This window comes from Saccostrea echinata, unplaced genomic scaffold, assembly GCF_033153115.1.
Source record: "Saccostrea echinata isolate AGI-Se365-2 ecotype Australia unplaced genomic scaffold, CSIRO_AGI_Sech_v1 ptg000038l, whole genome shotgun sequence".
Taxonomy (NCBI): domain Eukaryota; kingdom Metazoa; phylum Mollusca; class Bivalvia; order Ostreida; family Ostreidae; genus Saccostrea; species Saccostrea echinata.
In genome coordinates this window covers 115,001-137,482 of record NW_026889787.1, presented here as the reverse complement: position 1 = coordinate 137,482, position 22,482 = coordinate 115,001, and the positions used below count along the sequence as shown (strand labels likewise).

The 22,482-nt window shown below is 31.7% G+C and overlaps 1 protein-coding gene across 1 annotated transcript in view; it reads right to left on the bottom strand.

Annotated features, from left to right (window-relative positions):
• Positions 1 to 22,482, bottom strand: part of LOC133200314 (uncharacterized) — a 454,022-nt gene that overhangs the window by 400,557 nt on the left and 30,983 nt on the right. The window contains exons 2-3 of the mRNA XM_061336132.1: positions 6,866 to 7,348; positions 6,364 to 6,603 (exon numbers count right to left, since the gene is read on the bottom strand). Coding sequence (XP_061192116.1) covers positions 6,364 to 6,603; positions 6,866 to 7,247 — 622 coding nt within the window. The 5' untranslated portion in view covers positions 7,248 to 7,348. The remainder of the gene's footprint in view (positions 1 to 6,363; positions 6,604 to 6,865; positions 7,349 to 22,482) is intronic.

Here is a 22,482-nt window from a genome sequence, read left to right as displayed (position 1 = left end):
TTTGGAAAATGTACAATAATCAATACTTTAGCAATATCAAAGCTTGTGTATAATGCATTTATTTTACCTAATACTGATAAAGACTTCTTTAAAAGGGTTTCAAAAATCATTTTCAACTTTCTATGGAATTAAACGAAATACTTTGACTGGTAAAATTGGAAAAGGAATAATTGATGTTGAAAGTAAATTTTCTGCTGCAAAAGCTTCTTAGGTAAGAAGAATTTTAGATAAAAATACAATCGCGCACTTTACTTTAAACAATCTATTAGAAAATAGTAATTTATCAGTATATGATATCATTAAAACAACGAGTTATAATTTGGATGATAAAAAATTTTGGGAACTGACTAATTTCCCGCAATTTTATGTGGAAGTTGTTTCAATGTTTAATAAGTGTAAAAAATTCAAGCAAAGCAACAGTATTTTGAAGGAAGAATTTTTATCCCAATTTATCTGGCACAATAATTTGTTCCGATATGATTCTAAAACTTTATGTTTTGAACAATGGATCAAGAGTGGTATATTGTATGTGAAAGATCTTTTTGATGAAAATGTTGAAATACATGCACTAGATTACTTTTGGGATAAATTAAAAAGTAAAAACAATATTTACTGTGAATATATCATGCTCAAAAAGACGCTAAGACCTTTCAAATCAAAACTTGATTGTTCCTATGCAAAATACATTAACATCCATAATAATGACTCGTTTTTGTTTAGAAACAACTGTTTTAAGTCGACCAAAACTTTAAAAAGTGATTTTTTACTATTCGGTCTTAGTTCAGTCAAAATTTCATAATCCAATTTATGAGAATAAGTGGAATAAATATTTTAACATAGATGATAAAACATTATGGAAGAATATATACATTTCAAAAATTCTCAATTTGTATGACAAAAAGATTGCAGAATTCAACTACAAGCTGCTTAATTGTCTGTTAAATACTAATGCAAGTGTAAGTAAATGGAATAAAGATGTATCACCAATGTGTGAGTTATGCAATGTATTAGAAGATAGTGAACATCTTCTATTTTCCTGTGCAATTACCAATTTTTTATGGCGAAAAACAAGTATATTTTTAAAATTTAATGTTTCATGGAAACGTATTTTGTTGGGATTTTACGGTGAATTATCAGAAAAAAAACATGTATTTTGAATAATCCAATTTCATTTCTTTGTTTTACTATATATAAGTATAAAATGAAGAGTCGATTCAATAATGAAAGAATGTCAGAAGATAAATTGAAATCTTATGTTAAAAACTGTCTCATTTTACAAAACTCTATTGTGAGAAAATGTGGCAAAAATGTGAAAAATAGGAAATAACTTATATAGTGATGTAGCAAATTGTTTGTTAAAAAAAAAATCTTATGTTACGCTAATTATGGAGTAGACAATTGTATATCCAACACATGAGGAAAACAGTCCTCATGTGTGGTAGCTAGTAAGGGGTCCTCATTATGGACAGTGCTGGTGTTGAATAAGACCCCTTTAGCTACCCGGATTCAATACTTTTTTTCTCTAAATATATACATTGTATATCTTTTACATCAATTTATACGTGTTTTAAAAAAAGTTTGCTGAAAAAAAAACACACTGTTTTGATTATAGAAAATGCTGTAAAAGTAGTAGAATGTTTATTAGACAGGTATGATGCCTATTTTTTTTTTCTCTCTCTCTGCAGAAGTAATATAATTCTGATATGTCATAAAAATACTAATTGTAATGTATAATATAATCTATGTCCAATATGTTGTATGTTGCATATGTTTTTAATAATTAAAAAAAAAAAAACAAACAAACAAACAAACAAAAAAAAAAAACCTCGCCATTAGCTACCATACGGGGGCATCATTGTTTCACAAACACATCTTGTTTTACATAGCAATTAGGTTTTTAAAATCACCTTGCTCAACAGTCTCATTTTATTCTCTCTTTTTCTTCAAAAAATCTACATAGTCTACGATAGCTGGGTTATGCATGATGCATCGATAGCTGTCGTTTCCGACAACTCTTGACCTTAGTTTATTTTGTAGACCTATTTTGATTCTAGATTTTGTAGCATATTTTGCTTTATAGGATAATTAATGAACTCCTTTACAAAAGTTTTTGTCAAAAGAAATTATAAAACCGTGCATAAGAGGGTCACCAGGAATCAAACTTATAGCATTCATTTGACGAGATAAGTAAGTGTGTTACATTCATGTGTTTAACTTAATATATATAACCAAAATTGTAGTTAAACGAGAGATGGATTTTTTGTGTTGTTTTGAACCAGAGAAGCTGGGAGCCTTGCGATTTCAGTTTCCCTCTGTATTAAAGAAAATCCTGGCTTCGCTTCAAGATAAAAAAAAATATCTCACCCTAGGAAATGAACTGTGACATTTTCATCAGAATATACAAAAAAATCAGTATTCGGGCGTCATTCCCATATCTAATATTAGAATTGTTTTATGACAAATCAGTCTGTACCGAGCTCATATTGACAACATTGTCATTATCATGTAAGCTATCTCTTAATTGCTTATTTTATTATTTCAGAAATGGAATATGCTCAAACCAGCAACTCAAAAACCCAAATTTATGATGATATAAGACTTGTGCATAAAAATTGGAATAACTTTATTATATTTAAATACTCTACTATGGTCCATACTATTTTACAGTCCCAAATATCCGTTTTTCGTTCCGTGTGGCTGGAAAACAAAATTTTTGACTTTTAAATCACCAATGGATCGTCTTCAGACTATTTCATGATAATTTAATTTTGTTTGTATTCTAGCCTCTGATTGGTTAATATCCAAAAAGGAAAACAAATTATTTCTGTATAACCTGATTTGGTATGGGACCCCCCCCCCCCGACAATCAGCTGAATCATCTGTATCCATACAATCCTCTCATTTCCAGTCCTCGGGATTCATGGGAAATTCCAGATTTAATAAATGTACCCTTAACTTCAAAGAATAATTCGATCTTACCACATGTAAATAAACAAAACGGCTGCTAGACCTATGTATCAGTTTTTACCTCCCATCGCTTCCCATCACTTCCGTTACTTCCGTTACTATGGTTGTATTATTGAGCGACAAATTTGAATTAATAAAAAGCAACGAAATTTTACACCCTAGTTATTTAATGATTTTAAAATTAATTTATAAGGAATGACTTCGCGGATTATAAAGAGTAAACTGACCCAAACCAGGTTATACTCGAATAATCTGGCCAAGAATTAGAGTCATTCCTAAATTGGTAAAACTGTTTCAGTAACTGTCGCATAGCAACTGCTATATATACGATCATTATTTACAGCCAAAAAAAGAAGAAGAGAAGAAGGGTTTTCCGAAATTGAAGTTCAACAATAGGACACAGTAATTTTTTTTTTAATTTTATTAACAAACAACTACTATACATACGACCAATATTTATAGCAATTTTTTTTCCCGAAATTGAAGCTCAATAAGTTACAATATTTTTTTTTTAATTTATTCACAATCGTATCCATTGTTTCCGATTGTCATATTCGGTTTTGAATCTGCTGTCATTGTTCTTAAAGAGTTCTTAAATGGTATCTGTCTAAAGAAATGTTTTTTTTTATTTTGTTTCTTTAATATTTGAAAATGACTTTCAGATATTATAACCAACCCAAATTGTACCTTTTCATTTAAGAAAAATCTGGCTAGGTAGAAGGGAGGGGGGTAATTCTCCAAGACCAGCATTGCAACCCCCTTTTCAAAAAACCTGGTAATAGCAGCTGCAATCATTGCAGATAAAAACCACGTACCTCTTTACGCGGCCGGTTATATATATATATATTTGCAATGTCGCCACCGTTATTCCTAACCTGCATTAAGAATGAATTCACCTTTTGATGATATAGATCATAATTTCTTTTTTTTTCCCATTTATTTCATTCAAAACACAAAGCTGTTTAACATCACACACTGCTGCTTTTTGACGAGAAATTAAGCATGAACTTATGTACTTAAGGAGGGATTCAAGAGATTTAAAAGATCGTATTTTTCTTTCCTCATCACAATTGTACAACTTTAAATAGAAGTGGTAAACTGAGCTTGAAATCTAGTAGGGACTATATGTTTGGCGGAATGGCGGCGTATGAAAATATCTTCTTTTCTGCCTCTCAAAATAATTATAGGACAATGAATTTAGTAATAATTTTTACACAATCAAAGACTTGCAGAAAATTTTTAAATGTAAGTTAAATTAATAATAAGGGACTAAAGTTTTAAAATATATCAAATAGATATGATTTTCCAAACAAACTACTTTTATGTTACCTTTTAAAAGCTTCAAATCAAAGTTCAGTTTTGAGCCGAAAATCCGTAAAAAGTGTTTTTTCTCTCTTAGTAAACGGTCGAACTTTTTTGTTTTTATGTCATTTTGTATCTTTATGTGACAACTTTACCATGAAATATATGGAGATAACGAACAGTATTCAAGCTCAAAAGTCCATTATACAATACAAAATAGGAGCAGAGCAAACACGGACCTCCAAACATCAGAGGTGGGATCAGGTGCCATGGAGGAGTGAGCATCCCCTGCCGACCGGTCACACCCGCCGTGTGCTCCTTGTCATGATCGGGAAATAACGGAAAAATCCGTCGACAATTCAGTGTGTAAATAATGGCCTAACAATTAGTATGAAAAACGTCAGTCAGCATTTGACTCAATGATAAATTGTATTTGCTGACAAGGTCATTGTATCGACCATAGAACTTACGAAATGATGACTTTAAACGAGACAGCTGATATTCCTGTTTCATCAACTTATTTGTCAATATGTGAAAATAAGAAAAATTTAAATATAGGAAGCATATAAAAAATAACTAAAATATCTTAAAATTTTAAGAAAAATAGAGAGAATTCGGATTAGCCAATATCCATCTTAGTTAAATTATTTATGTCAATTTAGTAATATTATCCTATAGACCCTTTATGGTTATATCTTTTTATGCAAAAAAAAAAAATAATAATAATTTATTGAAATAGAAGTAGGCATTGCATGATTGGCAACAGTAATTTTTTATTCTTAAAGTCCAGGGAAAAGGTACTGACCTTGACCTGACCTTACCTCAAATATAAAACGGTCAAGTTTAATCTAACTGATACCATCACTTAGTGATATTGCCTTCTTGATTGTTTGAAAATTTCATTGATTTTTAAAAATAAGAAATAAGTGTTCTTATGAGAAGAATCCCTCATTAACCCATTTAAAAGAGTCGTATCTAACGTCATGAGCCTCAAGTAAACAGAATACAATATATATATATATATATATATATATATATATATATATATATATATATATATATATATATATATATATATATATATATATATATATATATATATATATATATTAGGGAAGTCAAATTGGTCAATTTTTGATAATCGGTTAATCGGACTTTTTTCCGATCGAGTACCCGGGTACTCGGTAAATATGAAAATACAAGTGTGTTAATTTTCTTGAGCCCAGTTAAGCTCTGTTAAACCCCAAAGCTGTTTTTATCACATTTATAAATGTTTATAAGCAATTGAGTCAAAGTGAACTGATTTTTTTCGTACTAAATTTATTTATCAAATAAACACAAAAGACACAATACATCAAAAATTACAAATGGTTTACAGTTCTTGTTTAGTATCTATTCCATCAACACAAAATGAGGACAATCTGTTGCGCAGGTTTGTAATGATTACACTACCGAAAGGGAAGGAACGGACGTTGTTGGGTTTGCTATTCTAATATTATTTCATATGTTGATTGTTTCCCTTGTATATACTAAACTAACTACGCAAACAGACTTTCAACATTTTTTTTAAAATCTTGAGTTATTTCTAAATGTTTCTTGACGTTTGAAGTGGGTGGCGGCATTTCTATGCATGTCCGATTTCGCCGCCGTATATTAGTTAAATAATTTAAAAACGATTTGAATATAAAAGACCATGAAACGATGTTCACTGAAAACAATCATTGAAGCCATCCAAAAATTAAGGACCCCAATAGGTGAGAACAGCTGTGTACCAGGTGATTGGTCACTAATTACTGTATATACACAGCCACAGGCGATAACGGGTGTTTTACAGGTAACGACACGCTAATTACCGTATGCATATTTAAGTTAATTTTTGGTAAGTTTTTGATGAAAATATGTACTTTGAAATACGAAAGAATACACATCCGAGTAACCGAGTACCATTTTTAGTATTCGATACTCGGACGTTCGACCGAGTACCCGGTTAACCGGGTACTCGTTGACATCCCTAATATATATATATATATATATATATATATATATATATATATATATATATATATATATATATATATATATATATCTTCTTACTTGGTTTTCTGTAAGCTTTGTTGTCGACGATGTAAATGTCATTGTGTGGATGGAGGCCTATACAGGATCTCACAATGTCATGCCTTGGCCAGTACTCGTATCGCCAGAGCCATGTCACGTGATCTACACTGTCTTGTGATCTTTCTCTGTAATGTACAGCCTCCCCTCCTCTCTTTATATCCATTAGAAATTCTTTTCGTTTATCTTCACTTTCCTTTTGTATATTATCTGAAACAAGCACTGTCCAAAAAAAAAAAAATGAAATAGTGTAAGATTCAATATTTTAACTTAGATAAATTTAAAAGATGTAGGAATGAGGTCGATTAAAATGACTATAAATTCATTTCCTTTTCAATACTTTTTCAAACATATACTGTTTTTAACATCAGTGTGAGCCTCGCGAATTATTAATAATACCAGAAGTATATAGAGATTAGATAATGAAATATTTTTAATTAGTCTTCTAAATCGGAAATATTAACATTACTTTACAATGACTTACATATCTGGTTTATCTCATCATATATAGATGCACGTGTGTCCTCCATGGTGACGTGAGTCAGTATGTTCATCTGAAGACGGCGTATCAATAAGGAATCAAGAACACTGTAATGACTAATAACACACTTCTCTCCAGGTTTTCTTTCGTATCCATTTGATCTCAGGTACACACTGGCTGTGACATAACTACTGTACCAGAATGGTATAACACCGTATTTTGATGCTATCCTATACATTGTCTCATCCTTTGTGTCTTCCGTGATCGTGTCCTGATCCTCCCAAAGAAATTCAAGCGACTTCAGTCTGTCCAGAGTCTGCTGTGCTTCCTCACTTGTTACAGGATTCTCTTCACGGTACACTCTCTGTCGTATCCTATTAAGCATGTCCAGCCACTCTGTGTCAGTGAAGTCAGGAGGACCGGAGTCAGAACACAGAAAACAAAATAGCACGAACACCTTGTCATCAGTCAGTGTGGAGAACTGATCTAGAAGTAATCATTTAATTTCTATAAAATAATTGATTCTGATTGTATAAAAAATTATTTTGATAACTGCATCAATAGAATCTGAAGTTCGCTTGCACTTAGCAGACGGAACTACTTCGGCTGACTTTACATATTTCCCCTTCCAGAGTACTTTGTGAAGGAAGAATGAAATATTTTAACTATATTTTCCTGAATTTCAAAATTTGTCCGTTATGTTCCTGAGTTATTTTCTACTTTCGTTTCTTTTTTAATTATCCCCCCCCCCCCAAAAAAAAAAAAAACAGGGTTTACTGGTTTAAAGTATCATTATTTTCTGCAAAAAAATATCTCCAATATTTATTATTATTTTTTTAATTTAACTGTCGATTATTTATCAAATTAATCTTAAAAATAAATGTTGTTGGAAGTATATTCATTTAGTACAATGATACAAGATAAAATTTAAATACGGCAGCATACACGCACGGATACGGCGCTGCAACATTTTGATATGTCAAAGACCACAAATCATTGATAGAAAAGATAATCCAGGTCGCTTTATTAACCAACTGCTGAATAATTACCAATATATCAATTTTTAACACTTTTTTTCTCAGTTTCTATAGAAATACATGTACATGTTGCAACTATATCTGAGAATTATTGATACTATTACGGATTAAATATCTACGGAGCGATGTACATTGATAGTGTGGTTAACAAATTATTTATTTAAATTGTAATACACTAAAAAATAAATAAATAAAAACATCAATTTTAGGTGGAGTGAAAGGGTATAGTAAGTTCACATTAAAAAGGAAGTCAATGCTTTTTGTTACATTTATAAATGTTCATGCATCTACGATAGTCATTAATCAATGGTGGTTCAAAATAGACGTGCCGACGGTGGTATTTGAATTGGCTTAATTATTACAAGTGTTTATGTCCAATTTATTTATTTATTTATTGAGCAATTTTGGAATCAGATCTAGAAATGATCAAAAAACTATTTTAAACTCCTAAGGAACACTAGAACTTTGCCTTGGGCGTGACGAGACTTTTACAGCAGCACAGTGTCAAATGATTTCGATTGACAGGACAAGCACATGGACTTCGTGTGAACTTGAAGCAGGAAAAAAACCCGATTATGATTGTCAAACAAATTGATTTATTAATAAAGAATTGGCGTTTTCACTGCTTGATATATTAGAAAATAAAACTTTGGAATTTTTCCTTGATACTGGTACATGTACATGTATACATGTATGCGGAAGGGCTAAGACGAAATATCTCTCTCTCTCTCTCTCTCTCTCTCTCTCTCTCTCTCTCTCTCTCTGTATAATTTGTCTGTTTATATAAAGTATGGCAGCATATTACTAAAATATCAATTACTGAACTTCAAATCTATAACAAATAATATAAATGCCTTTTTGAATCCTCTTGTCCACATGTCACGACGGGAAAGGGGGATGTCTAAAGTAGAAGTCTGCTCAAAAAATTATCGTTCAAAATAAAAATGTCACATAAATATATTATTGCACAAAAATTTTAGAATAGTGTGTATTTGTGTAACACATCCACAGATCTTTGTAAAATATTTTTAATTGCGATTTTTTTTTTATTATTTTACACGAAATCGCCTCTGTTTGGAAACACATGTATCCTTGTAATTTTCTATAGGCCTACTGTGACTACAGAGTATTGTATTAGTAACAATTTTTATCAGCGATAAATCGTTTGTGACTAAACAGCTTAATTTAAACAATATATATATATATATATATATATATATATATATATATATATATATATATATATATATATATATATATATATATATATATATATATATATATATATATAGGTATATGAGGTTGTTTGTGGGCACCGACCTTCTAAACAGGTTTGTGGGATCTCGCATTTCTACATTGAATAGCTATGTCATATTCATGATTTAAGCGTTATATATGGTCCTTATATAATATATAATATAATTTTTGAGATAAGATTAAAAATGTTGTATATCATTGTGGGTCATTATTTTCATATATATAGAGCATTGTGGGATAAAGTATATACATCGCACAATGCTCTATTTATAAATATTATGACCCACAATATTATCACATGCTATATATATCATGTCCTGGATTTCACAATGAAAGACATAAGAATTAATATTTGATATAAATAATATATATGTATATTTACATATGCACAAAATAGAATGAATCATTAAGAACAGTTTTGGGGGATTCAATATAAAATTTAACTATTACTTTTCAAGTATTTTGGGGTCATATTGCATATTAATGACTCACTGCGATATACGATTTATGAGATTCTGAACAAGATATTTTAGGGATATCCTCTCTCTATATATATATATATATCCCACAATCTCTTACATACACATATATATAGTGACAAAGATGATTAATCAAATAATGTCCATCCCACAATGTATTATTTATAATTTATTTATTCATTAAGCAATGTTAGATATTGAACGGCATATTTTATCTATACACCTACTTATTCCAGATTTTCTTATATACATATATATAGTGAACCACATTTAAGCATTGAATTCTTATTTTTGAAAGTAATTATACAGGTATAATCACTGCATTGATTCCATAATGTCCAATCCGTAACGTATTTTTATTGATTCAACATATAGGATAGCAGACTAATATTATGAGATTCTACACTACATATTTTATGCAATCGCCTGTCCCACAATTCGTTATATACATGTATATATATAGTGACCCACAAACAGCTATGATCACTATACGTTTATAACATAATGACCTTCCATTCGTGAATTATTTATTTAAACAATAAAGAGCTTATCAACCTTATATTATGAGATTTTAAAGACAATATCTTACGTATATGCTTACATATCCAAAAGTTTATTATAGACATATTTATATCGTGACCCACAACCAGGTATAATCACTATATTTATCCCACAGTTCATTATATACATATATATACAGTGACCCACAAACATGTATATTCACTATATTTATCCCACAATTCATTATATACATATATACAGGGACCCACAAACATGTATAATCACTATATTTATCCCACAATTCATTATATACATATATACAGTGACCCACAAACAGGTATAATCACTATATTTATCCCCCAATTCATTTATACATATATACAGTGACCCACAAACTGTTACAAGCACTACATTTTTATATACATTATATACAGTGACCAACAATCAGGTATAATCACGTGCAATATATTTATCCCACAATTCGTCATATCTATATATACAATGACCCACAAACAGGTATAATCACTTCATCTATCCCATAATTCAGTCCGTTACCATAATATATTTACTATTACCATAATTTATTTATTCAACATACAGCTTATCAGCCATATATTAGAAATTCTTAACAAAATATTTTATCCCTGCGCCTACATATCCCACAGTTGCTATATACGCATAGAAAGTGAAATAAAATAGGTATAATCATTACCTTAGCCTGGTAATGTCCATCTCATAATATTTTATTCATTTATTCAATATTATGACATTATTAAAAATATTATTTCATGCATAACACCTATACTTATCCAATAATTTCTTACATATACATGTAGTGACCCACAAACTGGTGCATTCATTAGACTGATCCCGTAATGTTTATCGTATCGTACTAATATTTTATATATCAATATACAGCTAATTAGCCTTATATTATGACACTCTTGCATGTTACACTTTTCTTGCAATCGCTTACTTTTCAAACAATTTCTCATATACATGTAAATCATGTATATAGTGACCCACAAACAGGTATTAGAATGCACTATACATTGATCCCATAATGTCCAACTCGAAAGTGTATTTATTATTTATTCATTATGCAACTTATCAGCCGAATTTATTTGATTCTTAACAAGATATTTTATCTAAACGCCTCCTTATCTCAGAATTTCTTTTAAATGTAATTATTATTTAACCAAAAACAAGTATAATCATCGCGTTTAAATCCCTTAATGGCCAATCCATAACATATTTTGTTCTTTATTCAACATACAAGTTATCAAATTAATATTATTAGATATTCACAATATATTTCATGTAATCGCCTGTTTATCCAACAATTCGTAATATACATATAGTGACCCACAAACCGGTATGATTGCTAAATTAATCACATAATGTCCATCCCAAAATGTATTATTTATTTCTTCAACACAGAGCTGCTTATCAACCTTATATTATGAGATTTTTAACAAGATATATTTAATCTATATATATGCTTACGTATCCAATAGTTTTTATGCATATTTAAAAATAGTGAACCTCAGAGTGGCATATAATCACTTTATTTATCCCACAATATATTTATATATACATATGCACAGTGACCCACAAACAGGTATAGTGAATATAGTTATCCCACAATTCGATATATACATTTATACAGTGACCCAGAAACCGGTATAATCACTTCATTCATCACATAATGTCCATCCCATACCATAATATCATTATAATATGATGATATTCTTATCATTGAAGAGAAAGGTTTAAAGCGTCAAGTGCCTGTGCATTGGTCCTAATAATTTACAGGAAGGGGGTGCACCCTGTGAAAAATTTTACATAATGTACAGTATTTAAGAAGATTTTAAAGATTGTATGAATTTTGATGGATATATGCCGACACAACAAACATCAAAAGGCTAATTTAAAACTGCAATATTCCGACTAATATTATCTGCTGAACACACTCAACAAAATGTATTTGAAAGCAAATATATGACAAGAAATTTTACTCCCATTTTACACAACTTTGATATTATTCAATAAGAATTACTAATAGTTAAACATCTCATTTAATAAATATTCTTATTATAATCGACCTTCATAATCCACCCATTTCAATTCAATTGACTGAGTATTAACGAAGAATATTTTACAACCAGGGTTTTAATTTGCCCGTACAGGTCCGACAGCACCAACCCATTTTACCAACACTCGAATTTTGACAATGGAAGGACATTTTCAATAAAGAAGTGATAAATTTTATACCGAACACGTCTATCGTATTCTGTATCATAAACCGACAATGCAAACGGCGTGATATCTGACATGTACATTGTGAACAGAATCAATAAAGTTAATTTTGATAACTGGTCATCATGGTCATTATTTAGGGGATTATTATTGAAGGATGATTCTAAGATTTGATCCTGAGAGAGGATTTTGGGGCGGGCCATGTCTCTTTTATTGTTTCCTCACAAACCAACCTAATTTGAATACAACTTTATTTTGTACGATATAGGTATCGATACACACAGATTAAAAAAAGAAATTCGTGATACATGTATGTTGATATTGAAAAATATATATCATTTTTCATATCTGTTCTGTAAGTTAAAAAAATATCAAAAATTATAAAAGGTTTGGTATAACTTTAGGAGTAAGGGATTGAACGGAGACCCGCTGAGAAAACTGCGTTTAAAGAGGTTCGCTCCTCAGATTTTGAGCATATTTTTGGTTTGATGTCTATTAAAAAAATCTGCATATTATTTTAGTTCCTTCAATAAATTTTGAGTCTACAATGCCAATTAAACTATATTCAATTAAAATTCCAAGATTAAATTCCATACCAAAAGCATTAGGAGAGGAAATATATCTTCTGACGGAAGTTTTTTTTTTTCAGAAAAAAAATGAGATTTTTCTTTTTCAAAGAATTTACACCACTGTTAAGTTTGAATTCCTATTTTTCCATGCAAGTTGCACACAGAGTTATTCTGTGCAGTGAAATGTTTTATCTTGGTCCCAAATTATTCATCAAATTAACTGCCATGAATTTTATTATCATCTTGTGAAAAATATAGCAAATTTATTGTGAAAGTCCAGATAAAATAATAGCCTCACTTTATGCTAAAAATTGACACCATTTAATAATATCTATGAAAAAAGAAAAAAAAATTACATAAACCCCCACATTTAATTTTTTTTAATATAATTATAACCATTCTGCTGAAATTCAGCAAAATCTTTATATTCTGAAATGATTGACTGCTTGTTTAATGTTTAACGCCGATTATTCTGTTTAAATGATCAGTTTTTGAAAGTTTTGGTTTCTCTGGCTGCCCCCGATGAGCCTACTCTTTTTCGAAATCCAGAGAAACGATCTTGTTGTAATCCTTGACACGGGGCACCATTTAATGTCCCATCCAACGGACTTAAAAATACGTTTTCCATTTTTAATGAAGCTCTATGTGTTGTATAAAAAAATATACTACTGGGTATTTTTAATGCTTTTTGTAACATGATCCATCTCCTTAATCGCAGTAATTAATGCGTTTAAACAAACAAAAAAGACTGCGTTTATTGCTTTTAAATGCAAAGCACAACTCGTAAAAATGCATACGCCATATTAGTTTTCCTATCTCCGATATAAGCAACGGGGTATACTTTTCGCATTTGTTATACCTGATTGTTTTCTTGTCAGGGGTACCTGCGTGGAATGTATGACAAGTGTTCCTGTTGGTTATCTTACATTACCTTTGTTTACATTTTATTGCGTCGACCGCATGGCGCAGTGGTTAGAGCGTCTGGTCTAGAGTCGCGGAGTAAGGAGTTGATCCTTACGTCTCGGGTTCGAATCCCACTGTGGGACGTGGAGACCGGTCCTTCGGATGAGACCGTAAAAACCGAGGTCCCGTGTCGCAGAAGGTGCTGGCACGAAAAAGATCCCTCACTGCTCAAAGGCCCTGAGTGCCGAGTATAGGACAAAATTCGCAGCTCTCACTGGCAAATTGTGGCGTCTCCATATGAGTGAAAAATTCTCGAGAGGGACGTTAAACAACATACAAACAAACAAACATTTTATTGCAGTTCACGTGTATTTGTTTGTTTTTCACTGACCTGTGCAACTGATGTAAGTTTCTTTGGTAACTTTGTTTTCTGCCGTGGAAGGAGTTACTTTTGTCGCTACCCTAGAGTTTTACAATAGCTATGTAGAATACAATACGTAACCGGTGAAAACTGATTACATTAAACTGTGACCAAGTTAACGGCTTATTTTGGGTCCGTACAGGTAACGGAAAATGCAAAGTAATATGGTGGACAAACCTAGATTTCTTCCCTTTACGAATCGCGTTCAGCTTTAACTTATAAACCGTATCAAATAAAAAGGAATTTTCTGGATTGCCGTACTGACCGGTTATATGTACCGACTTTGGTCCAAACGTACATTGTATCAGGATATATTAGTTTATCATTACAACACTACATAAGCATCAAAACATTTCTTGAAAATTTACCAAACATTGACTTTTTATGAAATATTTGAAATGTGTAAGGATATTATTTTAAACAGTGGGGGATGCAGATGAGAACACATAATTTTGGCTTAAAGATTTTCAATCCTTATGCTTTTTCGGATACTTGCAGTTTCGGCCCAAGATACAGATCATCGTGTAAGATCTCATAGATGGCAAAATCAGACTTCCGCGTATGTTCTAAGTCATTAACATGTTTCTATTTCAACACAATTACTTTAAACATTTTAGTATAATAACAGTTTTTTCCTTCACATGTATATACATATAAACGTATCTTTAAAAATGTACATATTAGGGATGTCAATTTTACTTGGGTAGCCTAGCCGAATAACTGGGGTCTTTAGTCTGTAATTCCTTGTCAAAATGCTTGTACACTCAATAGCAAATCAAGCCACTGTCACACCTATACTTTATGCTTCTGTATATCAATTAAAATTAAAATCTTTACCGCATATCTTGTCCTTAAGTTCACTTTATCAAATACTAACTATGGCTTGTAATTTCTTCTCCAGATGCTAATACATGTATAAGTAATTGAACGATCAATCGTGTCTATAATTCCAACTCATTTATTGATCCGCTTGACAGCGGAACAGTTCGACTGTTTTTTTTCATCAAAATTTAAGAAAAGCCTGTGATAATTCTTAATTATGCAAGTTTTGTGCAAACAGCAAATTCCACTATGGAATTTATTTAATTAGAATTTAAGTACGTAAACATTCTAGTTGAAAGTAATTTGGTTCGCAAATCAAAGGGTCTAAGCTTTGATAACAACCGAAGAAAAAATCGATTTACAGATGAATTTAGATTACAATAGCAAATTTTTAACGTCAGTAACCGAGTAAAAATTATTTAGTCGATAGTCTTTATGTCCGAACAATAGTCGAGTACTCGAATACTCGATGACATCCCTAGTACATATAATACGCCTAATAAATTCTATCTTTATGTAGTCTACTAACTTATGTTCCAAGTTTTATTAAAACTAGCTGCAGATCTGTAGCTCGCTGCTCTGAAAAAAAAAATTGTGATGGGTGACCAGAGAGCTACAGTGCCACCCATAGAAAAAACAGTATATTTATTACGCACAAAAAGTTGCACTCAGTTTTGGATAAATTTCTCCAAATTCTTACCTCAACTGCAGAAAAGCTCGATATTAAAATATTCCTTTGATTTCTGTCAACAACTCTCATATTTGATATCTGCACGAAGCGCGTTGGACCGCATTATCTTGCCGCCCAAAATGGCAGTGTACATAGGCAAAATTTTCGACGGTTTATATTTAAGACCCAGGAGGGCTATTTACACCGGCTATAAGGAATGTTTTGTTGTGGAAATAGTAAAAGAATTTGTTAGGTACACACGGGTAGTAATATTTTGAGATGGCACTTTGAAAAACACAGAGAAATTTATCGAGAAAAAGCGCACTTTTTGTGCGCAATAAATATACACTTTTTTTCAATGGGTGGCACTGTAGCTCTCCGGTCTGTCAATATTTTTTTCCGCGGAGCTACAGTTCTGCAGCTATATTAAAACTGGACGAAAACTGTAGAAAATGTAGCACTTCGAAAATGTATTTACAGAAAAATAGACAAACAAAAGAACGGCCATCCCAGACCTAAATCACATAAGCTACACATATACATGTATTTCTTCATGGAATATTAATACAGAAGTCAAAGAAGACCTTTCATTAAGAACATATTTTATATCGAGTAAAGTTTCCAGTTTAATTTTATGGCCAAATATGAAAAGTATAGAACACCGGAAAATAAAAGTTCAAGATTTTCAATAATATCGGAAAGGAAATGCAGACCGTGAGACACAGTTAATTCTTTTTAACTACATAATTTTTTTTTACCTTTTTCGTGGTCTATAAACCTTCTCTTAAGAATCCGGGATCGTTTCCCATAAGTTCCCATTTGTATTACATGTACGTGGCGCGTTCGGTTGTTTTTTTTTTTTTTTTTCACTATGTGAAACCAACATTATTTTCACAATGTGAAAATAAAAACGTTCTTTTGAGAGTTCCAAAAATATCACTCTCATTCAATAAATATTACAGTGTTTCACTGTTGAAAATGTAACAAACTGTATATTATACTTTCCTGTTAAACACTAAAATCTGATTGGTTTAGACGCATTTAACAATCCGTAATGTCACCCTCAGCGTTTGCAACACACTTGACAGCGGGTAACATTACGAAAATGTCACATGCGTGCAAATCATGCGCGTACGGTTTGCCGTAGATACCCAAAACGTCAGTTGTGCGTTTGAAAGAAGCCGAATAAACTTGACGTCAATAAAAGCTTGCGTCCGATGTAGCTTACTTGAAAACAACATACGCGAACGAAACAAACTTTAAATGATAAAGGACTTTTCGAGTATCAAACAAAAAAAAAATAATAAAAAATAAAGAAGTCGGTAAATCTTTTTCGAAGCTTTCTTATTGAGAAAAATAGAAGATTGGAGTTTGAAAGTTTTCTAAACGATCGACAATTTTTTTGTTGACATCCTAAATCAATAAGACATTCAGTGTAATAAAATAAATGGTGCCTGTTGTGGAGGGTAACATTCAATTTCAACTGTTACCCTCCAAAACAGGCACCATTTATATATTATTATTTAAATATTCTATGCTGCTGTAACTTTTACTTAAATATGAAGTACACTACTATCAATGTTTATAAATCAAGTTATTATTCTTATAATCCTTAACAGAACTGGGTAAATAATGATAAAATTAATCTAAGATTACCAAAATCAAGATTCAATGAATTTACTCCACATGTCTGTACACAAGTTTTGAAAAGAGGGGTATTCCCTACATGAAATTCTGTCTCTTATATTTAGTGATTTGACGGTGCTTAAAAAAGTCTATAATATGTTATTCGTGACGCGTTTCTGTAATTGAAGGTATGTAGCTCATAAAAAAAAAATGGAATGGACGAGTACGATGTATCCTTTTTTCAGATCATTTTTCCATTACAAACCTGCCAAAGACACAGTCATTAAGTGGAAGTGGTGGGGGTGTCAACTGAGTAAAATATTTGAGAAGCAAATAAAGTAACATTTTTTTTTTTTTTTTTTTTTACAATTTGAAACCTACTACGAGCATTTCCTAGTAAACATGTTACTATATCTTCTTTTTGTACAATTTTACCCGAGGTGTAGGTGTGGGCACAAAGATTCCATTGCCCCCTCTAAAAAAAAAGATAGGACACTAACCTCATCTGCCCTTCCCCTGTGATTACGCTTATGCTTGGAGCTAAATTCAGATTATAAGGGTGCCTGGTCAACAGGCTAGGTAGATAAATATCTTAAATTCGGCCTTCTTCAACCTCCTTTCCCCTTCTCTCCCGTAGAAATTGATGATTAAGTTCCAAGGTATTGAGAAAATGCATATCATACTTGATCAATTCTATACTGAAAACATTGTGAATTCTTGGTCAGAAAAATCTAACCCCCCCCCCATCCCCACCCCCGCACCATCACCGTCACATTTATATAATTGAAGAGTATCAAATATTCCAATAATGCATAATGCAGTTTTGTTTTGTTTTTATGAAACACGTTTCTTAGGATTTTTCCTCATACTAATTGTATGGTAACAATTGTCAGCCCTTGTTTTGCAAAATTAAACACACGTTTACAGTTTATCGATTGTGTATATATAAATTGTTAAGGTTTACCTGTGTATGAAATGGGAAACAATTTTTATCACATTTTTACCACTTTATCCCGTGGATATCACTCATTAGATATTTTTATCATATACCACTGCTGCGACGTCACAATGGGTTTTGCATGAAAATGATGAAGTACATAGTGTGGATTCATAACATAAAAACAATCTAAAATATTGATAGTTATTAAAAAACATGTGATAAAAATAATTGCTAAGGCTCGGGGATAAAACACACAACTCGTTGGATAAAAATCGTATCCAACCACAAAGCATGGGAGATTCTATATTTCTCCAATTACGTGTGTTCAAAAACCGTCAAACATTCCGGATTTCTCCAATTTAGGGTGATTTTCTCCTCTTCAGAGATTAAAATTAAAATTACCCTATAAAAGTGTGACCACAGCCTTTTTAAAATAAAAAAAATTGTATTTAGAACTGCTGCATTTTTGGATAAGCGTTACATTTTCTCCACAATGAAATCTATACCTTTTTAGAAATTTGTTGTGTAATTCCGTATATGACGGTTTTATATATGTAACAAAGATTCTGTGAAAGTCACATTAAATTTCATTCATTGGTATAAGAGGGGTTGCGGATAAGAGATGGGTACCCCAAAGCGTAACGGATGGAGGGACGTACAAACTGACGGCCTGACACCCCCATCACTATATACCCCCCGCTTTTCAAGTGGGGGTATAATAATTATATGGCCAGAAGTAGGTATTTTGAGTGACACAACTATTGTTTATTTAAAATGCAGTCTTCGACTCAATTTGTAAAACAACTCATGACATCTGTTATTCACTTTCGTCAATTATCAATTATGAATACAATTTATTTTGTCATTCAGAGAGTTCAGGGACTCTGTACCTGATACTGCCCAACCATATATAAATAAGAAGATTGAGTTTCGTTTCATTTTATCTGCTTTTTCTGTAGAAGAAGCACAAACATCAAATGGGGTGTGATACATGTTAGCATAATACATAACATGCACTTTGTGTTTATAGTGTAAACAGGATATTTTATAAATATTAATGCATATGCAAACATGTTTTATTTCTGCTAAACATGCCAAGAAATCCCGTCCAGTTTTCCACAGCAATGGGGTCAATAAAAGTGTAATTGATGCAAATCACCCATATTTCCCTAACGCTGGCAAGACAATTAACGGCAGCAGATTTGAGGGGGTGGATCCTAAGTTTTCAGTTTTCTTAGTTAAAGAAAAATAAACTTCTACCCCCAAGAAGAAGCCTCCTATGCCCTGAAAAAAAAATAGTTCCTGTCAAAAACCTTTATTTATTTACAAAGTACGTAAAATGTCTCAGGCACAGGTACCAAATTTGTAAAAATAGACTGGAAGGAAATAAAAAAAATCAAAAGAAAAAATAATAATTCTATATGTATGGAACTACAATTGACGGTATGATACCATAATACGGCGCAACCAAGTTCATCGTGCCCGATGTTAATTTATACTATAGGAAAAAAAATATTTTGATATGGAAATACTTAAAAATTTGAAAGGCATCTAATTTTTAATGAACAATTAGTTTACTATAATTAATTTAACTTTTCTTTTCCTTTTATTTTACTTTTTTTAACCGCATTTGATTTGGATGGAACCCCCCCCCCCCCAAAAAAAAAAAAAAAAAAAACTGGGGAAAAGGTGCAAAGGCTTCTAAATAATTAGTATTCTCGCTTTAATTTAAACCCAGTAAAACTTAAGATCCCTCCCTCAAAACTGATGAATTAATTGCCTCGCACACATCTCCCTGGGGGAAAATAACAGATTAACGCTAAGTCGGCTTTTATTGAGATCGCTCTACAGCTAGAATGCGTACCTTTTCTTGGCATGGATGGGCTCAGTTATTTAAACAAATTTTATTAACAAGTGAATGAACAATTAAGTGTATCTTCATTTCAAACGTCAGAATAGTGTCATCTTGACATATTATATGTAGTGTTTGTGCATCAGACTCCCAAACCTAAAAAATATCTTCAGAAACTTTTATGTTATCCGTATGCTCTATAGGGCTACTTGCTGATATGAAATGTCGCTTCAAAGTTCAAATCAAAAGATTACGCTCCCAGAGAGGGAATCGATCCATTGGAGCTTCTTAATGAAGAGTGAACCCTCCCGAAATTACCTACATCTGATACAGAATTAGTGGTGTTCAGCAATAATTCTGTTGGATAACGTTTAAACTTGAAATACAAGGCAACTTTCAAACACTTACACACTATATATCAAATATGTATATTATTGACGTGTAATTCATACAGACTTGTTAAGTAGGCATATTTCAATAAGCTACTGAGTTGAGCTACTATTAAGTTCATAAATCAAACTTTCTCTGTGTACATCAATACGCGTGAGTATACACGAAAATCGTATTCAAATCGAGAATCAAATATTTAAATTTCATGAGATTGCATGTTCACTAAATGACAAATCATTTTTTTTTTTCAAGCACAAGTCATTTTTTACTCCGTGGAAGCAGCTGCAATAAAATGCCATATTGCATGTAAAACGTGTATTCGGGCTGATCTTAAGAGATATGGATTCTTCGAAAAAAAAATAAAAGAATCTCTCTTTCTCCGACCCCAGTAAAACATTCTTTAAAACGATATTTTTGGTGATAAAATATGCAGAAAGTTCGCTGCACTTACATTGTATTATCACCGACAACATTATGTGCCGATATGTATGCAGGGACCATTCCATCGTCCATTCTTCATAAAGGGAAAAAAGTCTCAAATTGGCGTCGGTGTTAATTTGTATCAATGAACGACATGTACAGTAAGGGTAGCCAGGTACATATTATCGCCGGCGAAAAAAATGTAAGGGTGGCGATATTCACTGTCAGATACATCCTAAGAATTCCTTGCCAATTTAGCATTGAGCTGAACACAATAAAAGTGCTACTGATATTCTCCTAAGAATGATTCGAGAAAATTGATTGTAGCTAGAAGCTTTGGGAAAAAATAAAAATAAAATAAAAAACTAATATTATCTTCGAATGTCATTTATAGCATTCATTTCCTGTATCAAATATGGTCAGTTATTTTGCTACCATGCGTTCTTCTTTTCTTACATGTGGAATGTATTTCAATTTAATGAAGAATTAATTTTGATTCAAGCCCCAAAATATTTCTGAATTTAAGGAGAATCCATAGTTGTGCAAGTCCTGCTAAAACACCGCATGTTACATGTACCCTACCCTCATATTTCACTTACCCCTTCAAAAAAGGGAAATATGGCCTATTTACACCTTTTCTACTATGCATTCAAAGGCACATTTCTCTTTTTTTTCACAGACACTCTCCTTTCCATCTATGCCCTTAAATCAGACCATTCCATCCCGTATACATTTCCAGATATTTGTATGGGAAAAAATGTATTTTTTAATTGGTATTACTTGCATGCTCAATGAAATGGAGTAAATTAAGTACTTATGCTTTCTATAACATCAAATTAAAGGTTACAGTTTCGAACATTTAATTTCTTTTCTTATTTTACTTTGTTTATTGTTTACTCGTTTATTTCCTGCCATATGTTTATTTTATAGTTTTACTCATTATTGTTATTGAGCACGTAGGATATTGAAATCATTACTTCCCCCACCCCCCTCCAAAAAAAAATGTTGAAAGCCCTCATATTGTTCTATGAGAATAAAGTTTTAAAGCTTTAATTTGAAATTTGTAAAAGTTTGCATCCTTTCCTCAAAACTGCTGACATCATTTGCCTCGCACTACTCTCATGGGAATTATAGAGATTAGCGTTAATTGCACTTCGATTCAGTTCAGTCTAAAGCATCCACAGAATTTCTTCCCTCAAATCAGCAACTACGATCCACACTCACTAGTTAGCGGCCGACATCGGCATTATGCAGTACTACATATATATATGATTGTGGGTCACGTGAAAATGCAATAGTCGGGCAGTACGTTATTAGATGCAAGTGAAAAGAAAAAGTATGCGTATTTCAGAATTTTAAAAGATTTTGAAAGAATTATTCTACATGTATGAAAAAACTGATCACCTATTGTAGCCCCACCATTTCCCCAAGGGACATGCTCTAAAAAAACTGAATTACACTTTATAAGAAAGCT